Source organism: Ananas comosus, linkage group 10 (assembly GCF_001540865.1).
Source record: "Ananas comosus cultivar F153 linkage group 10, ASM154086v1, whole genome shotgun sequence".
NCBI lineage: Eukaryota > Viridiplantae > Streptophyta > Magnoliopsida > Poales > Bromeliaceae > Ananas > Ananas comosus.
The window spans coordinates 823361-846041 of record NC_033630.1 but is presented as its reverse complement, the minus strand read 5'-3'; the positions used below and the strand labels follow the sequence as shown (position 1 = coordinate 846041).

Sequence of the window (22681 nt, the reverse complement as noted above, 5' to 3'; positions counted from 1 at the left end):
AGTTCCCAAGACAACCAACAAACACTACAAGTCAAAAGAGACAACATGTCGTGAAGAGCACAGCATACCTAACAAGTTGCCAAGTAGAAGAGGAAACTTGGAATGTAATGAAATGTAGTGTGGCAGTTGTTTGAGTTCGACTGCATCTTGTGCCTTTTTGATTGGGAAGATATTGGCCTTCTTTGTACTATTGCTCAAAACTACTTTCATAGAGAGAGAACCTGGAAAAAAAGTAGACCAAAGTCATATTTGGTAGGGTAAACAAGAATAAAAGCAATAGTACATGGCATCTGATGTGTTTATTCACTGAGCTGTATCCATTGGTTTCCAAATTCCCTCACTTACACAAAGAACTTGGATGCCTTACCTTAGACTTCAATTTTCACTGTTTAGATAAGCTAAGTGATTAAATTGACAGCATAAGATGAGACAAATTGCTCGGAATATGAGATGCGTGGTGAGACACGGTGCGCTAAGTGCAGGTGATAATGACTCCTTATCTTGTCGAAATCAAAGAGAATAAGCTTGAGATAGAAAGGGAGGTAGATCTCTGAGGTCCTTTTCAGAGCTACATGTCACGGACTTAACGAATTTGCTCACAAAGCCCGTGCGGCGCTCGCCTTCCTTCGTGAAGTGAGCAAGCCTGCCTCTCTACTTGCTAAATTAGGACCTCGCTCGCCCTAGACTAAGTACAAAAGAGATAAGAAGAAAGCTCTTCTATTACTTCAATAGTTGAGAATACAATAGAGGATTCTGAAATGAGAGAGGGTAGAGGCCACATTATTTATAGGCCACTCGTCGCCCATAGTGCAAATGAAAAGGTGCCAAGTTGCACAATATTACTAGCCAAAAGGGAAGGCCACGCGGTCTTCCAAGAGTCCTAATAAATAAGCATAGAACTCGAAGAGTCATACAGTTATTATCCTAAAAACTCTAAGGGACTCTTGACCCTCCGGTATCCGCACCATCAGCCTCGAGATCCATGTAGAAGCTTCCAGAAGTTTCCAAGCCAAAACCTCCGTCAGATGTCCGCTTTGGAGTTTAGGTGATTGCAAAGCGAAATCGCGGAGAAAATCTTTATGTCGTGACATACAGCTGGTTTCATGTGCTTTCCCCATCATAAACGAATTATAAGCCGAACGAGATGAGAGGGTCTTTGCTGCATCATCCCTCACCAACTATAAATTTTATCCCTTAATCCCTTATAATAATAACAATGAATGTCACTGTCTTTCTCATGCATAACATATAGCATATTATTGAGGGATTAAGAAGATGTTAATACTCACCTTACCAAATCCACTCCCAGCTCTCTAATAATAAGTGAGCCACGAGCCCACAACCACCACCACGTGACATTAAATACACCGGTACACAAACACAACTGCTACCTTATGTTTAGCAATGCTACATTCCCCCCTCCCTCATTCCATTCTAAGTTCCTCTCTCTCTCTCTCTCTCTCTCTATCAGAGTGTAAGAACAGAGCTTATTTCAGTTCCCACTATTGGCGGTATTATGAATCCTATTAATCTCACATTCTCCATTTCTCATCATTAAATCCACCCCCACGTCAAAGATGCCATTTTTATCACACACAATTCCCATCCTCCTCACTCTCCCCCTTGCTTCTCTGCTCTGCTCTCCATCCCAATCTCAAATCCCTCCGCCGCTCTCCGCGTTCCTCAACTCCTCCAACCCCTGCTCCCTCCCGCCCTCACCCCGCCTCTCCATCACCGGCGGCAGTCGCCTCCACCGCCCCCTCTCCGCCGCCTCCGCCGACGCCCTCTTCGCCGCCCTCTCCACTCTCCCCCACCTCACCTCCCTCTCCCTAGTCTCCCTGGGCCTCCACGGCCCCGTCCCGCCGCAAATCCATCGCCTCTCCTCACTCCAACTCCTCAACCTGAGCTCCAACTACTTATCCGGGCCAATCCCGCCACAGCTTTTGGCAATGGGCAGCCTCCAAAATCTCATCTTGGCGGGGAACTCATTCAACGGCACACTCCCCGATTTCAAATCTCTAACGGCTATAACAGAATTGGACCTGAGAGGGAATAGATTAGCAGGGGAGATCCCACCTCCCCTGTTTTCTCATCCATCTTTGGAGTTCTTAGATTTATCCGGAAACACGCTATCAGGGCACATTCCGACCGATCTTTCTTGCGGCGGTCGCCTTCGATTCGTTAACATATCGGACAATCTTTTGATCGGAGCTCTTCCTTCTTGTTTTCGCACAGATTCTCTGAACCGGGTTGTGATTGATAAGGCTAATTGTTTAGATGATTCCAAGTACCAGAGGCCGATTTCTTACTGTAATCAGGGAGCATTGGCCGCGAATTTGTCGAGTCACGAAGAGAAGAGTGGATCAAGGAGGAAATTTGGTTTACTCTTCTGCGTTGTTGGGGGGATCATTGGTGGTGTAGCCCTGTTGGTTTTATTAGTAGTGTTGGTATTGAGAAAGTTGAGAGAAAATCACCCAAAAAGATGGACATTGCTGATATCCGATGCTCGGAAATCCTCAATTATTCAAGTCACTCATAGAAATCCTGTGGACAAAAGTATAGTTACTTTCCTATCCTTCGGTTGTTTTCTTTTTCCTTAGTATTTCTGATGTATTGTAATGGACTTCTTTTTCTGTGGAAGATCAAACAACCTGCTAACAAATTAGGGTAAAAAAAAATAGAAGTTTAGATGATGAGTATAAAAAGTTTGATGCATAGCTGATAGCTTTACTCAACTGACAAAATATCTTCTTTTTTAGGGCATGCATCTCAAGCAGTGATAACAGAATCACTAGGACTAATTCCTTATCGCATTTTTACAATGAAGGAACTAGAAGAAGCCACAAATAACTTTGATGCATCAAATTTGATGAGAAATGGTCCTCACAAACAGGTATGTTGTTAAATCAAAGGTCTCACAAGTTTTGTACAACAGAAACTGTAATGATCATGAAAGATGTTTTTCATGATCCCTAATAAAACTTAAGGATGACTATTTTAGTTCTATTTTAACTAGATCTTTCTTTTTCTTCTTCTCGAGGTCTAGTGTTACAAAGGTTTGCTCCAGGATGGCTCAATGATTATGATCAGATGTTTTGATCTAAAGCAAAAGTATTCACCTCAGAGCCTGGTCCGCTATATGGACACGATATCGAAGCTCAGGCACCAACATTTGGTTAGCATTATTGGACACTGCACTGACAATGGACAGGACAATGCAAACACTACTGTATTTCTTGTCTTTGAGTACATATCAAATGGAACATTGAGGAGTCATCTTACAGGTAAGAATATCAAATAACAAGAGAAGAAGATTTTCCTTTTCTTTTAAGTGTCTATCTCTTTTTCACTCTCTTATTTTTCTTCTTTCCTTCTCATTACTTATCAGAATGGAGAAAGCGCAAGATGATGAAATGGCCACAAAGAGCAGCAGCTGTTATTGGCGTTGCGAGGGGAATCAAGATCTTGCACACTGTGACTGATCCAGGAATTGTGGGTAATGATCTCTCAATCGAAAACATTTTGTTGGATAAAACCCTAAGGGCGAAAATTACCGACTACAATCTCCCTGTACTCCCAAGCGATAAAACTACCAAGGTGTGCGAAAAAATTGGGTTTCATGCGAAGATTTTTGTTTCTAATCCTTATCTGGCTCTCGGCTAAGCATTCTACCTTTTATCTATCAGAGAGGTCCTGATAGCACTTTTGCAGTGATGGAAGACAATGACCTCAGCAGGTACTTTTTTTTCACATACGTAAAATTGAAGTCGAAAATTTGCTTAGTTGTATTTACACGTTATTTACACATATGCAAAAATACCAGAAGATGAAACCAAATGCTTGATTATATGGCAGAGAAAAAAAAATTTCTGCACTGATTTACGTTTCAATTTTCACTTCTATGTTCAAAATCTAATTATGTTCCGGGTTTTTAATGGTATTAGTTATGTGGAACGAGGTGAAAGAGAAGATATTTACCAGTTGGGCCTCATTCTTCTAGAAACTATCACTGGCAAATCTGTCGAATCGCAAGAAGAGATGGATGTTTTGAGAGTTCAGGTACAATATCCTTTTCTTCTAATTGATTGTTACTAAATGAAATATGGGACATTCCGATAGACTTTCCTCTATAATTAGCGCAAACAATTCAGTTTTTATCTTCGGAGTACCTGCAACAGAATTATAGACAAAACAATATTCATAGATAGTAATGAATTGAATCACAGGAGAACTTGGTGAGTATTTCTCCAATCAATTACTTCATGAGGAATATATTTGCATGAAGCATTGTAAAGATTTTATGAAATAAGTTGTCACATTATTAAAACCACAAATATGGCTTTAATAATTTTTCTATTTTCTTTGTTTCTGGCAAGAAAGTGCTAAAATTTGCAAAAAATTATGATTGCGTCCTGAATTTCAAAACTCGTTCAAGTAAAATAATATCATTCAAAATGCTTTCGTTCCACAGCTACAACAGAGCTTAAATGATGGAGCAGAAAAGCTGGAAGAAACGATAGATCGCGCAATTCATGGCACATTCGCCCTCGACTCCCTGAAAACGGCAGTCGAGATAACCCTCAATTGTCTTTCTAAAGATCCTAAGGAGCGCCCGTCAATTGATGATGTTATTTGGAATTTGCAATATTCTGTGCAAGTACAAGATGGCTGGGCTACCAGCGAGAATGTAATCATTCAGTAGTAGATCCTACTGGTTGACTCTCTAGGTTTTTTCATGTTTGATCTTGAGTTTTTGCCTCTTTTATGATGATAATTTTTGTAAATTTAGACTTAGAACTTATACAAATAATTGAAGTTGTATTACCATAATGTGGTCAAATTTTTCTGCAATCCTGTGATTTCTTCAAAATAACATTCTCCAACAGATCCTGTGATTTCTTCAAAACAACATTCTCCAACAGGAATTTGTTCAAAACTTTTCGGCTTCTTCCTTTTTTTTTTCTTTTTGATGTAAATGTAGTAAGGGTGATACCCTATACTAAGATTATATAAAATGGTAGAAAATTATGTGCATGAAAAAGAAAAAAAAAACTTTTTTTAAAAAAAAGAGCGGGGAGCTACTCGTCACAATTACAAGAGATCATTCATTATAATGATTCGCAAGAAGGTAACACCCATAACTACCTAGTTTGTTCTGATGAGAATCAATCATCTATAACCATATTGGTACCGATATTTTCTAACTTTGATCCCACAACAGATAATTAGTCTAAACTTATTGTCAAGTCCTAAGAAGTTGAGTAAGCATTCAGTAAGTATTAGGAACAGCAATTTATAAAGTGACTTCCCATGAACCTACTTCATAAAGAGTAATGAGATCTCCAACTTGGCAAGTTACTGTTTCGAGTAATGACGTAGCTGCAGACTATTCTACAACATGTATTTCTTCACATTATGGTGGGGTGTGCTTTCTTTTTAAAGATTCAGAATCAGTTTAATTTTAAGCTGGCCTGATTGCAATGCAAACGGAGGTAATGTTGATCGATTATCTCACTTAAGAAGCAAATGCTTTCGAGTTGCCCTTAATTTAGCTGCTTAGTGGCCGGTACTAATGTCGACAAGAAGAAAAATGTTCAACTAAATGTCAAGTCTAGTAAAACAAATGATTTTCAGTCCAAATAGGACACAAAAGCATACCAGCACAATTAAATGTCCAAGAGAGTGATTAATGCTCTCGGCACTTAAAAGAGAAAGAAGATATATGCGTACCACCAGGCATGGAGTAGAAATGCTGTATCATGATGAATTGCAATTGATTCAGTGACAAGCAATATCTAACAACTTCACCATAGGAAAAGTACCACTGCATCGGAGATCAATGATGCACTATATTCAGCTGTGTTGCCAGTTCTGTTCCACAATCTCTTGTACTCTCCTTTCATACTCGTGCTTGTCATCTTCAAACAGTATAGAAGCAATTGCGTTTGCAGGTGAGGCAGGATTTGGATTGCTCAGCAAGAACTAACACACAAGAAGCGTTTCCAATGTTAACATACAAAACTGTCTTGACATAATCTGTAATTAGGTAAAGATGTATGAAATTGACATAAGCTACAGGCTGTTCTAAGACGTCTCCCAACCTTTCGAGAGAGCTTTGAATTTGCTATCTAATTTTTTAATATGTTTGATTCAATCAACCTGTATCTTTTGTTTAAAATGTTCATTTTGCACTTTCACACTACCTTAAGACTAGAAGAAGCTAAGTATAGAAGGACTGGCAAGAATACGAGATCATTCAGAGTAAACAAATGAATAACAAGCATCAACAACAATTAACTTTGAGGCGCGCTGTAACAAAGGAGGTGTACAAGGGCCAGGGGGGTAGAGAGTTAGTGACTATCGCTACCACCTAGTGGGTGCTCTAGTTGGAGAGGAATAGAAGAATCTTCATGAAAGCTAAACTCTCGTCGGGCTACTTGATGGCCGAGATTAGATCTCTTAAGGACTTATGGCTTCGCTTCTGCCATCGTAATACTATGTATTAATACATGTGTTGATTTTTTTTTTTTGAGGCCCCCGGCTGCCTCACCTTATAGCCAAGTTCATCTCCTAAATGAATAAAGCGGTAGCACACTACCTTTTCTCAAAAAAGAAAAAAAACAATTAACTTTGAGACAAACGAAAACCAGATAGAAGTTTCTCCTACCTGGACAGCCAAAAGTATTTCCTTTGCTTCATAATCTGGACTCCACTCACCCTCTAAAATATTCAAGCATATGGCTCCGCATTGATAAACTATTCAGAAAGAAAAGTGGATATAATCAAAATGATTTGTTCTACATAGCAGGGCAAGTTGATAAGCTGTTTTGGCATATCTGGAGAAAACAAAACAATTCAATTACAGTTTACTGAACTTGACAGATATTTTTATTTTCTTTTTATTTCTTTTAAAGGGAAACTTGACAGATATAACAAAGGAGAAATATCCCTATGTATCTTAAAATGATAAAAGCGGGGGAAAAAAATATTTGAAATCGACGCTGGTATATTTGGGCTAAATTACAAAAAAAAAAAAAAAGAAGAAGGAACTTTTGCTTATTTCTTGCTTACAGCCCTAAGGCCCCTAACTCATTTCTAACCTAATATTTTACGGAAATCTACACTGAGGATTAAAAAAATTTGAGATGATTGTTAATTTCAAATCCATAATTCAGGAAATGAGCGGGAGTGAAATCACAAATACTGAATAGTTTATCCAATAAACTGTCGTAGATCAAATAAACAAGAAAATCTGTTTCATCTAGTCTTAGATTTATCTATCAAGTTGCTATGTAGATGTTCAAATATAGAATCAATATGATGTGTCAACTGATTCCAATGAAGCTGTATATTCAAACTCAATAATCATCCCAATTTTTTAATCTTAGATAATGTCAAAGTGCAAGGATAAAACTGATACAATCTTTTATTCAGGTCGATAATTGACACTCAGATTAAGTTGCAAGAAGGGTTTTTTTTACATAATTTAGCAATGCATAATAGTTATTCAAAATATGAGACAGATTTTTTTTTTGGTGACTATAAACCCACCCTACTCATAAACCATATCTACAATGGTTACACATAACAAAAAAGCAACTGAACAGATATTTTTATTGGAGTGTACATTCTCATTTCAAGTGCCTGTGAATAAAGCTTCAAAACAGAAGGCAGAAAACAATCTGATTCAATAAACCAGATACAGATATTATAAAAAAAAAAAAGAGTTACCTTTTCACCTAACCAACTGAAAAAATATATTAACGGCATCCTTAGCAAGGTATCCATACAGGAGTCATAGCACAACAAACCGTTTGGATGAAACATTGGACAAACGAAGCACACTATTGGTGGACGATTTGGATGATCATCAGAAAATTGAAGTCTTAGTTCAAATCGGCCTGATAATTCAAGAAGAACAGAAAACAAGAAAAGCACTGTCAGCCACTTTGTTAGTTACTATTGAAAAGGCACTGTTAAAAGAAGATTAAATTACAAAAATATACAATAGCAAGCTTTCCAAAAAAAAAGAAATTACAAAAATAGAAAGTTGCACAAAAATTTGGAATAAACAAACAAGAATTCATAGCTAATGAAAGGCAATCAAGCCTCAAGGATCAACTTTCACTTCAAAAAAAGAAAAAATGGGCATTTCAATGGCCTCACCTCTTTGCCAAGGGGTGTCACGAAGGCTGCAGTTGAAAGACAAAGCATGTTTTAGCTTAGTGGAATGACACCTTGGAATAACACAGAATTGAAGATAAACTGTACGGATAGTCTCCCTACTATTCACTATTGTGACTTTCCTTGAACTTTCATTTAAACACTTTACTCCTGAACTTCACCATATTCTACAATTCCATCCCCAAATAAATTGGCATTATGTGACTATACGGGGGACTTATTTCCTATAAAAATGCCCTTTCTAAACACAAATGAAGTGAACTAAAACAAGAAAATCATTTTAGATAGAGGGGAAAAAGATCATTTTACAGGAAAAACTTAAAGCTTTTTTCCGACAGTCAGGGATTGACTTGCATTATATGAGAAAGTTCAGGGGATTGAATTGCGGCATATAAGAAAGTTCAGGGACAGTCGTTAAATGAGAATTTCAGGGACTGATTTACAATATTTCAATATAGTATAGGATTATTCATACATTTTCACCTATAATCATTAAGGTAAGAACAACTACTGTGGTCTTGGTCCTATAAATGTCCGGGGTTATCATATAATACCCTGTAATAAAAGCTTTCCAGATGAAGAGGTTGTCGTCCAGGGGCTCGGCACTGATACCCTCAAGAGGATTCTCCACCAATTTCCTATATTCGCTCATTAGCCTCCGCCTTGCAGTGTTCTCCATTTTCGTGAACTAAAATGATTCAAGAATTTCTCTCAAAAAAAAAAATTGATTCAAGTATTCAAGCCCTACAGGAGCAAGACAAATAAATAAATAAATATTTTTATCTACTCAAAAAATAAAATAAAATTTATTCTTCAGGAGGCATGAAATCTCTTCTCCACACCCCCTATTTGACTTCAAACCAACACCTCACACTTTCACATAATTGAGACAATGTTAGCTTCTCAATACTAAAGAAAGATTTTTTTTCTCTGTGTCAAATGTAGTTTTCGATTTAATACTGCACATGTAAAGATTTACATATTACAATTCACCAATAGGCGAGAATTTATCAATACAACAATTAGGAAATAGAGGTAAGAATCAGGCTAATGATTCTTGGAAAAAAATGGAAACATGAATACACAACTGTTGGTGAATCAACACCAATCAAGAGTCAATAGAGCATTGACTGTGACAGTGAGATCAAGATGAATTTGACGAGAAATCAGGCTACAGATTCCCAAAGAAGGACAATGTAATCATGCTCAATAACAGAATCATATATCCTTATATCAGACAAGACAAGCACGATTAAGAAGATAATTAACAGTTCAAAAATTAGACATGCTAATTATACATATTAATGAACTAAAATCAGCCATAGAGGCCTCATCAAATCTTATTCAAATCTTTGACTCTTCGGATTAAGCATAGATAATTGAAAGACTCATAAACGAACCACAGACCTAAACAGCTATACATTCCTAAAGAAAGAACACCTATTAACATGCATAAAACAGAATCATATGCTGATATCAAACTGGACGAGCATGATTCAAAAGATAATGCTCAGTTTAAAAGTTAAACATTCTAGTGAAAATCATCAAAGGGGCTTTCTCAAATCCTATTCAAATCTTTGAACCTTCGGATCAAGCACAAATAGATCAAAAACTCGTACAAGAACCACAGAGACCTAGAAATTTCGGTAATCCAACTGAAAATGCTTTACCCTAACAACACTAACGATCAAATTGTAAAATAGTTAGGGTTTCTCCCAGTGAGATTCATCAGATGATCAAATCCGTGATAAAAAGAAGCGATCTCCAGTTCCGATTAAAGGAAACCGCGAAGAGGAGATGTTTACCTTCGATTCGCTCAGGTTTTCTAGTTCCTCGCGAAGCCTCGATTATGAGGGGAGACACGGAGGGAGAGAGAGAGAGAGAGAGAGAGGGAGTTGGGGACGATAAACGAAGGGGCTCGTTTAATCCGCGGGTTATATTTATAGCCAAACTGAAATGTGGAGTTGGCGGGAGAGGGAGGTGGTGACTTTTTGCAACTTAGTCCTCAAATATTTGTGTATTTCAACGAAGACACTCTGTTGCTGTTCATCTTGTGTATATTTGTATGAATAATCCTGTACTTTATGATATTTTGACAAAATATTTCATATAAACCATTTTCTCTGCAACATTTCTTACACTTTATAATTAGAAGTATAATAATTCAATTAGAAGCCCCAAAGAACCAAATGTGTGCAAATAACTACTTCAACCCTAAAATATAATTTTTTTAAAATGATTATAAAATATTTAGTATCGTAATTTTTCGTTACGACTACAAAAAAAAATTATTATAGCTTTTCCTAAAAATCCCACTAAATAGTGCTTTATTAAATAACGCTTTATTATATAATGGACCAAACATGTTCTTAATTTTTTAAAATATTATAATAATTTATATAACATGTCAACTATATTTTTATATAATTTATACTTATTATCACATAATATTCGGAAATATTATTTTATATTTACATCGATTAAAAAAAAAAAAATATTTTGTGGATAAGCCCTCTATGCGTGGGCATTTTGCTCTGGGATTGGTGCCAATTTGGAGTACCTCTAAATTAAATATTAAACTCCCTCCTTTTACCATAAAAAAATTTAAAAACCTCCATAGCAGGAAAATGAGTACTCAAAATAGGACTTAAGTGCAAATCATAATTGTTTGAGTGGTATATGCTTGTATACTTGTATGTATACATAACCGCTACATACGTATGTATGCATGTATGTATGCGTGCATGCGGGTGCATCAGTAGAACAGGTTTAGCTCGAGTTGGTAAAACTCTATTGCGTCCCGCTCTCCACATGGAAACCCCTTCCAAAACCCTAACCCTCTCTCCTCCCCGATTCCTCCTCTAACCTCCCGCGACACCCCACAAAATCCACGTCGAGCTCGATCCCGTGCTCCAATGGCCGCCCTCATGCGAGCCTCAAGGGAGGCGAGGTCGAAGCTCCGACCTCTCTCGTCGATCTCCCGACGAATCGCGACGTATCACGATCCTGATCCGCTTGCCTCAGGTAAAGATCGCTCCTTTTGCTCCCAATCGCGGCATAATTGTAGAGAAGGGGTGGTGGATTTGAGCCAGTATCCGCCGGAGAGGATTCGGAACTTTTCCATCATCGCTCATGTCGACCACGGCAAGTCGACGCTCGCCGATCGGCTTCTGGAGCTCACTGGGACCATCAAAAGGGGCCATGGCCAACCCCAGTATCTAGATAAGCTACAGGTATAGCAGATATTGTGAATAAAGATCTTCTTTTGATCTGTTTCTATTCAGTGTTTTTTATCAGAATGGTGGGGCACTTATTATCTGTTTGAGATTTGGCTTAACATTAATGTGTGTGGCAAGAGAGTTAGGTTAAATGGTAGTCTCGTTCTTCAATATTAGTTGATTGGAGTGGTGGAACATGAAATATCCATAATTATATAAGTTTGGGTGCCTGCTTAACCACTTTAGAATAGCTTCTCTACTTGAGAAGTAGAGCCCAGATGTTTGGCAGAACATAAGATTGAATATTCCGCTTGTAATAGGAAGCTGCAATGACGCCCAAAAGCATAAGCTTTAGTTTGAAGCTTGTACTGCTATGCATCTGCACCGAGGTTTGTGTTATAAATTTGTGTTTGGCTTTGTAATTATAGGTGGAAAGAGAAAGGGGGATCACAGTTAAGGCGCAAACAGCAACCATGTTCCACAGACACACCGTTGGTGGCACTAATTCTTCTGATAAACAAGATTCCCCAAGTTTTCTGCTAAATCTCATCGACACTCCGGGTCACGTGGACTTCAGCTACGAGGTCTCAAGATCTCTTGCGGCTTGCCAGGGTGCTCTTTTAGTAGTTGATGCTGCCCAAGGAGTCCAAGCACAAACAGTGGCTAATTTTCATCTTGCATTCGAGTCAAACCTAACCATAATCCCTGTAATTAACAAAATTGATCAGCCTACTGCTGATCCCGAACGTGTTAAATCTCAATTAAAGTCTCTATTTGATCTTGATCCTGAAGATGCTCTTCTCACTTCTGCGAAGACTGGTAAAGGCCTCGACCAAGTCCTACCCGCTGTTATAGAGCGAATACCTTCTCCAGATGGAAAGCGTGATTCACCTTTACGGATGCTTTTATTAGATTCTTACTACGATGAATATAAAGGAGTGATCTGCCATGTCGCTGTTGTTGATGGCGCTCTTCGAAAAGGCGATAAGATTGGTTCAGCTGCAACCTCACAGACTTATGAGGTTCTAGATGTGGGTATAATGCACCCAGAACTTACCTCGACTGGAGTTCTATTCACTGGACAAGTTGGTTATGTTGTAAGTGGTATGCGTTCAACAAAAGAGGCACGTGTTGGCGATACGCTTTACCATGCCAAGTTCACAGTAGACCCACTCCCAGGTGCGGCACTGCATCTTATTGCTTTTCGAAGTTATGATTATTTACAAAGTTAGGCCCTGATCTTTGACCTTTGATTTCAATTCCATCCCTATAGTTTCAATTGCACCAGTTTAGTCTTTGATGCCATCTGAAGGAGTGCCATGCCAGCACAACTATCGGACAGCTCAAGTCAAAAAGATTAAGGACAAAATTAAAATCCGAGAAAATTTTCAGTGTTGAAATTTAAACAGAGATCGAACTAGAGGGACCAAGTTGAAGCTCTGAAGATATTAAATTTGGGGTTGAACTTTAGGGACTTTAGTCTTACAATCACAAATGCGAGTCACATTTAAGTAAACTAAATTTGTAGTTAACCCTTGAAATCAAGTTTTTCTTTTGTTGGGAGCATAACCAATAAAATTTAGTATCTTTATGAGATTTGGCTGGTAATCAAGGAGTTTGTAGCATTTTAGTTACAATCAGTCTTTCAGGTTTCAAGCCTGCGAAGCATATGGTGTTCTCTGGTCTCTATCCGGCTGATGGATCTGATTTTGATGCTCTTAACCATGCAATAGAGAGACTGACATGCAATGATGCAAGTGTATCAGTCATGAAAGAGACTAGTACTGCACTAGGCATGGGATTTAGGTACTTTTCTCATGCATTTAATATACCATTTTGTTTCTTCTTCTTTTTTCTGTTGTACTTCCACATATAGATTTTGCATATGAGTGTCATATCTCATCATCTCATGGGCAGGTGTGGCTTCCTGGGTTTGCTTCACATGGATGTCTTTCATCAACGGCTTGAACAAGTATAGTATCTCTTTCTCTGCTTGTTTGTTCTTGGTTTTGGGAATCTTGCTGTTGTTCAACCTGTATATTCATTGATCAAACCTCTGTGTCCATTATCTAACCTCTATTTTTATTGATTCGATGTTCTCCCAAATTCATCCAATCTAGTAACTGTGTAAATCAAATTAAGACTTATGACTAACTTTTCCTTGACACTTTTCGGTACTATATATATAATATAGGAATATGGAGCTCGAGTAATATCAACAATACCAACTGTACCGTATATTTTTGAGTATGCAGATGGAAGGTACGATTTACTGTGTAATATTAGATTAGCAACCTATAAACTTAATTATGTCATCCAATTCTGCTTTCCTTCTGCAGTAAAATACAAGTCCAGAATCCTGCTGCACTGGCTTCAAATCCTGGAAAACGTGTAGCTGCTTGTTGGGAGCCGTCTGTTATTGCGACTATTATTATTCCTAGTGAGTAAGCTCTGCTTCCTTATTCTTATACTCTTCGAGACTTCCTCTGATGCATGCTATTTGCTTATCTTAAATGACCATTTCAAGCTTTATCAAATAACTATTTCCATACATATTCAGGTATGTGGGACCTATTATTACACTCTGTTCAGAAAGAAGAGGAGAGCAGCTAGAATATTCGTTCATTGACAGGTAATATTTGTTAAAGATGAATGGATATTGATTTCGTTTACTTATATGCTCTTTTATATTTGGTAATTCATTATAACTTGCAGTCAACGTGCTCTTATGAAATATCGGTTGCCACTGAGGGAAATTATTGTGGACTTCTACAATGAATTGAAAAGTATAACATCTGGATATGCCACCTTTGATTACGAAGATTCTGAGTAAGTCTTTGCTTACACTCTCAACCCGCCAGTTTGTATAGAAGTGACATTCATACTCTCAACTTTGTTGAGTGTTATTCTTGTTTATTAATGTTTCTTTTTTCCCCTTTGTGTGGTCTTAGTGATTAGCGACTCGTGAAATCTGAACTCTCAAAGCCTCATGTTTATAAGATATGCATCATTTAATGAAGCAGCAATATATTCTAAAAATCGCAGAATTGTCGATTGTTTTTCTATTGTCTGTTGTATCTTGACATTTTCACTTTTTTTTATCTCACTTGACAGGTACCAAAAATCAGATCTGGTAAAACTGGACGTCCTCCTCAATGGCCAACCTGTCGATGCTATGGCAACTATAGTTCATAGTCTGAAGGCGCAAAGGGTCGGCCGTGAATTGGTGGATAAACTTAAGAAGTTGATAGACAGACAAATGTTTGACATAACCATACAAGCGGCAATTGGTTCCAAAGTTGTTGCCAGGGAAACGTAAGACATTAACACATCTTATAGAATTATATTGGAAATTTTTGTGGTAAACCTTGAAAATTTCCTTTTCATTTAGGGAAAAAATAACAGAAAAAGGAAATCTCTATGTTATCTATTCTGCATCTTACAGCCTCTCAGCGATGAGAAAGAATGTTCTAGCAAAATGCTATGGTGGTGATGTCACTCGGAAGAAGAAACTTTTGGAAAAGCAGAAGGAAGGGAAGAAACGCATGAAGCGCATTGGCTCTGTCGATATACCACAAGAAGCATTTCATGAGCTGTTCAAGATCTCTTGAATGTAAAGTAGGTGAGTTTGCAAATTGCTGCTTGAAAACGTTCGTCTTCTTATTTAGGAGAGTTTATTGCCTGGATGTGCTCCACCACATCCAGTCATCGCATCCAGCCATAAACCGGACGTTTGATCTGCCATCCATTCCAATTTAAATTATTTTTGTTGGGAGCAAGGGGGTTGGAAAGTAGAGATTTGATCATTTGAATGGAGGGCGAATCACTAAGTAGTTCATGGCTGGGGTGGTGAATCAATTTTTTCTGCCTTGTGATTCGAGTGATAAAGTAGAGTGACAAAGTAGCACTTAGTTGGTAAAGCTGAAAAGATTATTCTAGAATTATAACTTTAGCTTCGAGGATCTTCACAGCCTCCATGGGCAGCTCCGTTAACAACTATTACACAAAGTGCCTAATGAACATCTTGAGTAGATGTCAAGCATTTTAGAAACAAAAGCCATGGCATGGAGTATCTACTGTGGAGAGGCTAAAATGACGTTTTTGATTCCAAAAAAATAGAAGTTCTAAATTTGAAATTTCCAGTTCTTTTATGGCAAAAAGCTGGTGGACAGTTTCAGTGAAGAGCAATGAATGGCTCTAGTGTGCAGAAGCTCCAGCATTTATCTTCAAGTTGTGTTATATTATTTGGTTAAAATCTTAGATGATGAAATGTTTGATGATTATGAACTCGTGCCTTTGCGCTAACAACATATTTGTCTATTTAGTCAAGAGAAATTGCAGTGAGAAAAGGCTTCCTCTCAAGATGCAGCAGAATATGTAGCCTAAATGCTTCAGTTCATAACAAGTTTAAAGGAAATGTAAGTACGGCAGGGGGCTGTATCGATCTACGACAACAACAACCTGATGAACCATGCGGCATTCACTAGAACACTGTTATCATCATTATATTCTTTCAAGGAGTTGGTCATCAATAAATTTGTTTTGCCTAAATGAAATGAACAAAAGGAACTTTGATGTTAGCAGCACATTGTAACATGATCTTAATTTTACCTGGAGCATGGATAAGCAACTACACATTAGCTGATATTTGACTGCTGGTTATATAATTGTGAACGCCATACGCGTGTCATCAACCTTTTATGCTTCAGCAGTGATAGCATGTTAAGACGGTATAAAGTAAACTATCTTAAAAATCATGAAAGAATGTGCAGTACTTATCTTAAATTTCTTACCAAAAAATAAGGAGAAAAAAAAGAGAGCACAGAACGATCATCAAGAAACCACAAGCACACAGGGCATTACAGCACAGCTTAGTAAGTACAAGCTTCATTGAATAAATATTCAAAAAAAAAAAGAAAGTACCAATCATCTACAAGCCAAAATGAAAAAAAAAACATGGAGATGACTCAATACACCAGAACGACTACCAACCACCAATCATCTGCGACCCACCACACACACAAAAAGAAAAAAGAAAACAGAGCATTAAAATAAAACCTGAAACTCTAAGATGACCCTAAAAAATGAAAAAAAAAAAAGGCCTCTAAGTTAACTATCTCGCTTGTATCATGGTTAATACCCAAAACTTTTGCTCTCTTTTTTTTAAATTTTTTTAAAATTGTATATATATTTTTTTATTTTTTTTTATTTGTAAAGGCCACTGAAGCAGTATCAAGATCAATTCAAGCCAAAGATAAATAAATTCTAAACCACAAGCTTCAGTCATTCAAGGATAATGAGCCAAGCTGATTGACAGCATCTGAGCCCGCAACATGAGCCTGTTGTAGAACTTCCATAGCTTCTGCGACTTTGCTCTGAAGATCATCGGGCGATTCTATGAGGTGGAGTACCTCGGTTTGATCCATCTCGAGCAGCATACCTGTAACTTTACCAGCTTGCTCTCGCTCTATTCGTTCAACGAGTGGGTACAATTGCTCACCCAGAATCTGTAAAATTCATATACAATAGAAATTGCATAATTAGATGAGCTAAAACGTTAAGATGGTTTTTTCATCATGAAGAATTTGATGAACTTAACAAGCAATCTTCCTGATCATATTAAAAGGACACAAATTGTGCATCTCTAATAATGACAAAAGCCTGTGGCTTCTATGTGTGTGTGTGTATATATATATATTTATATATAGAAAGTGCAGTCTGAGAGCCGCTCAGAAAAGCCTTCAGAGCCTTTTCATTAATGTTTCAGTAATAGCTTTCTATTGAAGCGAAAAGCAGAAGTTTCAAATTAAAACTTCTTCTTTAGAGGCCGGAGAACTCATCTTGGAACCCTAAAATGCTAGTTTGGACGAACAACTCACGGCTACCTTTCAGTAGCAAAGCTATGCAATGAACAAGCTAAACCGAATTTACGTAACAGACTGCATGCACCAATAATTTGAGGAAGTATAAACAAATCATATAAGGGACAACTTGACAAGTAAAAGTATGTTAGCTAAATTCTTACAATGCGTTGTTGCTCGGAAGAAGCAGAAGCTAAAGCAGAGGCAAGAGCTGTGATTGGAATAGGTGAAGGCCGGATAGCATCCATCTGGGCAACATGCATACCGCTGGGATCAAGTGGCAAAGGCATCATCGGACCCATCAGACCTTGGGGCTGCATTGTTGGGTCAACCCCATTGCGACCACTTTGCATATATCTAAAGCCTTGATTAGTGTTGCGCTGAACCAGCTGAATTCCCAAGTTAAAGGAAAAGGATGTGTTAAAAAGTATCACTTGAAAATAGTCTAGTGCTTAATGAATCAATTACGACAAATATCATTCTAGTTCTTTTCTCTTCGGCTAGATTTAAAAATAGGGTCAATACAGAGTTGGATAAACCACTAGGATAAATGAAAGAAAAACATTAAGACCTGATGAACAAGGCAAAAATTAATTTGACAACAAATGTACTAAAAGTAAGGCTAATGTTTCAAACCACAGGAACAGGAATATCAAATGTATTCAAGGAGGTCTGGGTGACTTTTTAACTTTTAGTTTATGTGCCAAAGCAATGCAGTTCTATCCTGAATTGCATATGCAAGTCAGATAATAAGGGAACAATGTGAATCAAGAGAAAGATTACAATGAATATCAACCAAATTCAAGCAATTACCAAAAATTCGGAAAGACCATTAAAGAGTTCATTATACCACAAGGTATTACTTGTTACCAAAATGGTATCTCACACACGCACGTGTGCGCATACATAAGAACAGATGGAATGAAGACTCAAACTAATCAATTTTGGCAGCAGCATCAAAAGTGCCCAAACTAGCTCAATTGAAAAGGATGTTCCACCTATAATGATCTTATGTCCAAGCAAGCCCGCATATAGACATAACAAATAACTTATAAAGTTCATGGCATTTGCACCATTTGTTTGACTTTGCAGAAACTTTAATATGATGAGCAAAACATCAGATAAACAGAAAATATAAATCAGAAAGTACAAGTGAAAAAAACAAGGAAGTCATGTTCAATAAGCAATGGCATACCTGCTGCTGCTGCTGTTGCATCTGCTGACGCCTCGCACCAATCCTCTGACCAGCTTGTCCTTGCCTCTGAACATTATAAGGCATCACGTAATTGGGGGTGCGCATCCCTGGAATAAGTTGCTGTTGGAAGCTGTAGCCCGCAGGTTGGGGTGGGATCAGACTGGGGCCCCCCTGGCCAAAATAGAGGTGCTGAGGGGGGGCAAGCCTAGGGGGACCAGGGTGGTAACCTGGGATAGAAGGCACGGGTGTCATTGCCCCTTGAGCATTAAGTTGAGCAAAATGGGCCTGCCAAATCACAGAGTAAACAAATCATTTCAATATCAAAGCTATGACAAAGCTCACACAACAAGGGCAGTTGTACAAGCACAATACCAGAACAAAGCATCTTAAACTGAGCGGAAAGTTAGTGAATTTCATACTTCAAAAAGTTATTAACTGATTGATATGATACCCCGAGAAGACTATAGTCACATGGATGAAAATTAAGAGCATAAGCAAATTCAAGGAGCAAAAGAAAAGATGATCATAGTCATTTTGGAGTGGGGAATTACAAGCATACCAAGCAAGAAGAATTTCCAAATAGGGAAGACACAAATAAACCAAATCTAATGCCTAATCAGCATCAAATCTCATAATAAAGCGAGAATAATAGAATGGTAGGTTATAATAAAGTGAGAATAATAGAAGGGTGGGGAAATAGAAAGCAAGAGATGAATCACACAAAAAAGAAGATAACAAGACTAATTAGAAATTAAGTGCAAAAGATGCCTTAAATTAGTCACATAGACTATTCTGACCACACTAATTTAATATTACACCAACTTACAAAAAATAATTCAGAAAAGGGCGAAAAAAGGAAGAAAACACCATTTGCAAGAAAAGAGCTTCATCCAAAGTGAATCATAATACATAAGATGACATAATGGAACTGAAAAGAAAAGAACGGGCTCAAGAATGTACTGCAGCTAACCAATGCACAAAGTACCAGAGACCCAGTAATGCATTAGACGAGAAGAAAAAAACATTCCACGCACCTGCAACCTTGCCCTTCTTTCCTCCTTACTTTGTGCCAGAGCAACGTACAACGGTTTCCTCCCGATCATTTTCCCATTCATTTCATTTATCTAAAGGATGTTTTACAACACAGCCATCTCATTTAATGAAAAGTCATTCATCTCTACAATGTTACGAGACAAGGTTCAAAATTGCAAGTGAATAAAATATGAAATCAGTAATTAATAGTAACAACCCACTTACAGCATGGATAGCGTCTTCTGCAGATGAAAATGCCACAAATCCTGACCCCTTGCTCTGCCCTTGTGAGTCAACCATGACCTAAAAGAGTACAAGATAACGTAGATAAACCTATATCACAATCACTACGACAGAGAAAGTAGAAGCTAAATACAGTAGTTCGCATGGGGGATACCTTGGAGGAAATTACAAAGCCAAACTCAGAAAATATGTTCCTAAGTTGTACATCATCAATATTCTCATCAAGATTCTTTACATACAAATTACGTCCTCGAAGTTTTTCAAGTCTTCCACTTCGCTCCTGCTCATACTTGGCCTTCAGCTCAGCTTCCCTTTCACCTTTTTTCTGAGCTCTTCCAACATACAAAACTTTATCATTTATAGTTTTTCCATTGAGGTTTTCAACAGAAGCAGCAGCAGCATCTGGTTTATCAAAATTTACAAAACCAAAACCCCTTGAATTGCCAGTTGCATCTCTCATGACTACAGCACTGGTGATATCTCCAAAACTTTTGAATTCCCTTATCAAGTCATCATCAGTAAATGTCTCTGGCAAGTTCTTTACATATACATTAGTGAATTTAATTGATCCATTCCCTTTATCTCTCTCTTGACGACGGACAAATAGACCGACATAAACCTTCCTTTCATTCATCAACATCCCATTAAGTTGGTTGATGGCATTTTCAGCTGCTTCTTCACGGTCAAACTGCACGAAGCCATATCCTTTTGATTGGCCATTAATATCGGTTGCCACCTTACAGGAAAGGACAGTACCAAAAGATGCAAATATATCATGCAGAGATTTGTTATCAATGGTAGGGTCAAGATTCTTTATAAATATATTAGCTAGACCACTCTTTCGGATGCTAGGATCTCGGTGTGAGAACATGATCCTGATAGGTTTCCCATGAATGGGAGTGAAATTCAAGATCTCCATTGCATGTTTAGCTGCGAAAAAGGTGGAGGATGGGAAAAAAAAATTATTTAGTACTATGAGCACGGAATTCCATACATTAAAACTTCTCACTAAATAGTAGTGGCAGCACAAAGAGGTTAGCGCACTAAATCAAATGTTCACTGTTCAGGCTACCTAGTAAGCATTAATAAACAATCAAATTCCTATCATTGCTTATGTTTTATAATTCATTATCTTAACGAGAGTGATACTAAAAAAGATCTAAAATTTTAACTTTTTAACATACTTGGGATACTGGTATAATTGGGTAAAAACTTTAAATAATGGGAACCATGTAAAACCAGACCCTTGAATTTTAGCTAACCTCAACCAAGATATCAAGGTCGCCACTTTATTTCACAAGCAACGATTCGATGAATTCTAAGCAGATCACGAGTCTCGATGCAAAAGGCATCTCTTGAAATCTCCATCATGACAAACATAATATTTTACCGAAACAGCCATTAAAAATGAAACATTTTAATTAAAAAAACGATAGGCAACGAATGAACTTACATTTACCAAAACAGACATTAAAAATGAAATTGCAGTAAAAAGACAAACAAAACCTGCTCAAATCTTTTACTCCTTACTACAGAATAATAGATACAAAGATCAACAGAGAAACTTCTAAAGGGTAAGAATTGAAAACAGGCAAAAAGAAACGAGTTTTCTTAATGGAATCGATCCGATAGATAAATTTTGTGATCAACCACTAAATAGTACCGCACTGCAACAATAGCAAGTATCATCAACACTCATTAACTTAAGCAAGGAACAGAGAGAGCAGGGAACGAAGTTGAAATCTACTAAAAGAGAAGGGCGATCCCGATCAATTATACCATCTTGCATAGTGTGGAAATTGACATAGGCGTATCCGAGGGAGAACCTCCGGACTTGATCCCTGCAAACCCTAACGGAGGCGACGGGTGCGACGGGGTTGAACAGTTCGTAGAGCTGCGCCTCCGTGATCCCGCGATCGAGGTCGCCGACGTAGAGAGACGCGTTCCCGAATGCGGCGCCGCCGCCGCCCTGCGGCGACGGCCCCGGCGACATCTGCGGCGGGGACGGCGCCGCCGGGGGCTGGAACGCCGAGGAGAGGCTCGCCATTGCCGCGGGAGTCGAGAGCTGGGGCGATCGATGGCGCGTGATCGGAGAAGATACCCCCGAAACCCTAATCGCACTGGTTCTAATCCCTTCTCAACACGCTAGTAGACGCGAAAGAGTTGATTCATAAGAGAGGAAACACATTCTATATAGGGACGGTGCGGAGGCGGAGAGAGAGAGAGAAAGAGCGGATCGCTTTTTTATGCGGACACACCCATCGTGCGCGGTCGATCCAAGCGTTGAGATTTTCCCGTCTCAATCACAGCCGTCCGAGTTCGACGGTTGAGATCAGTACACCCCGCATCTGACGGTCGTAACAGCCTCGCACCGTGGGTTTGTACGGACGGTAGGCAGACGCGGTGATGTTGGTCGGGATTTGGCACGTGCGGGTGGTGAAGTGGACTAGAGATAGCGTGCGCGCGTAGGTGGCCGCACCAAACTCGACTCGGACTTGGATTTATTTACGGGTATGCCAGCAGGATTCGGAGCGTTTGCGGAGGCTAATTTCGTAAGTTCGCGCGGTTTTCGGTTTCTTTCCGTTACGACGTGAGGTGTCGTCACCGGTATGTATCCAAGAGGTGCGCGCCACGCGGGTTTGCCAAATCGCGTTTGTTAATTTACTAGAGGCGGTAAGCGTACCGGGAGTAACGAGAATATTACTTCGACTCGGTTATTTTATCCTGGAAAGATACGGTGATGTGGACTGAGTCGGTGTCGGTTGGACCGGAAATGTCCCGGAACGGGCCGGTCTAACTCGGGCGAACCGGACCCAGGATGCACGAATGATTCAATTCAACTAGAACTTAGCAGTAATCTCTATTTATTTCAATAGAATGATCTAGAAACATTATCTAATAGTAAAAGTTCTCATATGGATTTTACCGAGTACAATAATAGTTGAACT

The 22681-nt window shown here is 38.5% G+C and overlaps 3 protein-coding genes across 5 annotated transcripts; 2 read left to right on the top strand and 1 right to left on the bottom strand.

Moving 5' to 3' along the window:
- LOC109716281 (probable LRR receptor-like serine/threonine-protein kinase At1g14390) lies at positions 1352 to 4830 on the top strand. 2 transcript variants are annotated; one of them, XM_020241621.1, is made up of 7 exons: positions 1352 to 2556; positions 2760 to 2893; positions 3047 to 3284; positions 3389 to 3597; positions 3687 to 3736; positions 3945 to 4059; positions 4472 to 4830. In XM_020241621.1, the coding sequence occupies exons 1-7, from the start codon at positions 1578 to 1580 to the stop codon at positions 4700 to 4702; spliced, it is 1956 nt and encodes a 651-aa protein (XP_020097210.1). In that variant the 5' UTR covers positions 1352 to 1577; the 3' UTR covers positions 4703 to 4830. The 2 variants fall into 2 exon arrangements, with proteins under 2 accessions (XP_020097210.1, XP_020097209.1); XM_020241620.1 differs by having other exon boundaries at positions 1354 to 2556; positions 3939 to 4059.
- LOC109716333 (translation factor GUF1 homolog, mitochondrial) lies at positions 10969 to 16069 on the top strand. Its single transcript, XM_020241711.1, has 11 exons — positions 10969 to 11417; positions 11831 to 12581; positions 13052 to 13208; positions 13320 to 13374; positions 13597 to 13664; positions 13742 to 13846; positions 13963 to 14034; positions 14118 to 14231; positions 14517 to 14717; positions 14848 to 15024; positions 15728 to 16069. The coding sequence occupies exons 1-10, from the start codon at positions 11100 to 11102 to the stop codon at positions 15011 to 15013; spliced, it is 2007 nt and encodes a 668-aa protein (XP_020097300.1). The 5' UTR covers positions 10969 to 11099; the 3' UTR covers positions 15014 to 15024; positions 15728 to 16069.
- LOC109716332 (polyadenylate-binding protein 3) lies at positions 16274 to 21934 on the bottom strand. Of its 2 annotated transcripts, none has more exons than XM_020241709.1 (7): positions 21513 to 21934; positions 19888 to 20663; positions 19716 to 19793; positions 19493 to 19582; positions 18459 to 18743; positions 17428 to 17655; positions 16274 to 16909 (listed from the first exon to the last, which is right to left on the bottom strand). In XM_020241709.1, the coding sequence occupies exons 1-7, from the start codon at positions 21778 to 21780 to the stop codon at positions 16682 to 16684; spliced, it is 1953 nt and encodes a 650-aa protein (XP_020097298.1). In that variant the 5' UTR covers positions 21781 to 21934; the 3' UTR covers positions 16274 to 16681. The 2 variants fall into 2 exon arrangements, with proteins under 2 accessions (XP_020097298.1, XP_020097299.1); XM_020241710.1 differs by having other exon boundaries at positions 17428 to 17652.

What these genes read in the sequence shown, in the direction of transcription:
- LOC109716281 (XM_020241620.1), top strand. Translation starts at nt 1,578, where the DNA reads ATGCCATTTTTATCACACACAATTCCCATCCTCCTCACTCTCCCCCTT. An exon ending in CAAGCGATAAAACTACCAAG is followed by an intron (nt 3,598 to 3,686) that starts GTGTGCGAAAAA and finishes TTTATCTATCAG; the next exon opens with AGAGGTCCTGATAGCACTTT. An exon ending in TGGATGTTTTGAGAGTTCAG is followed by an intron (nt 4,060 to 4,471) that starts GTACAATATCCT and finishes TTCGTTCCACAG; the next exon opens with CTACAACAGAGCTTAAATGA.
- LOC109716333 (XM_020241711.1), top strand. Translation starts at nt 11,100, where the DNA reads ATGGCCGCCCTCATGCGAGCCTCAAGGGAGGCGAGGTCGAAGCTCCGA. An exon ending in TTTGAGTATGCAGATGGAAG is followed by an intron (nt 13,665 to 13,741) that starts GTACGATTTACT and finishes TTCCTTCTGCAG; the next exon opens with TAAAATACAAGTCCAGAATC. An exon ending in GAATATTCGTTCATTGACAG is followed by an intron (nt 14,035 to 14,117) that starts GTAATATTTGTT and finishes TATAACTTGCAG; the next exon opens with TCAACGTGCTCTTATGAAAT.
- LOC109716332 (XM_020241709.1), bottom strand. Translation starts at nt 21,780, where the DNA reads ATGGCGAGCCTCTCCTCGGCGTTCCAGCCCCCGGCGGCGCCGTCCCCG. An exon ending in AAAGAAGGGCAAGGTTGCAG is followed by an intron (nt 18,744 to 19,492) that starts GTGCGTGGAATG and finishes GTGATTTGGCAG; the next exon opens with GCCCATTTTGCTCAACTTAA. An exon ending in CTTCCGAGCAACAACGCATT is followed by an intron (nt 16,910 to 17,427) that starts GTAAGAATTTAG and finishes TGAATTTTACAG; the next exon opens with ATTCTGGGTGAGCAATTGTA.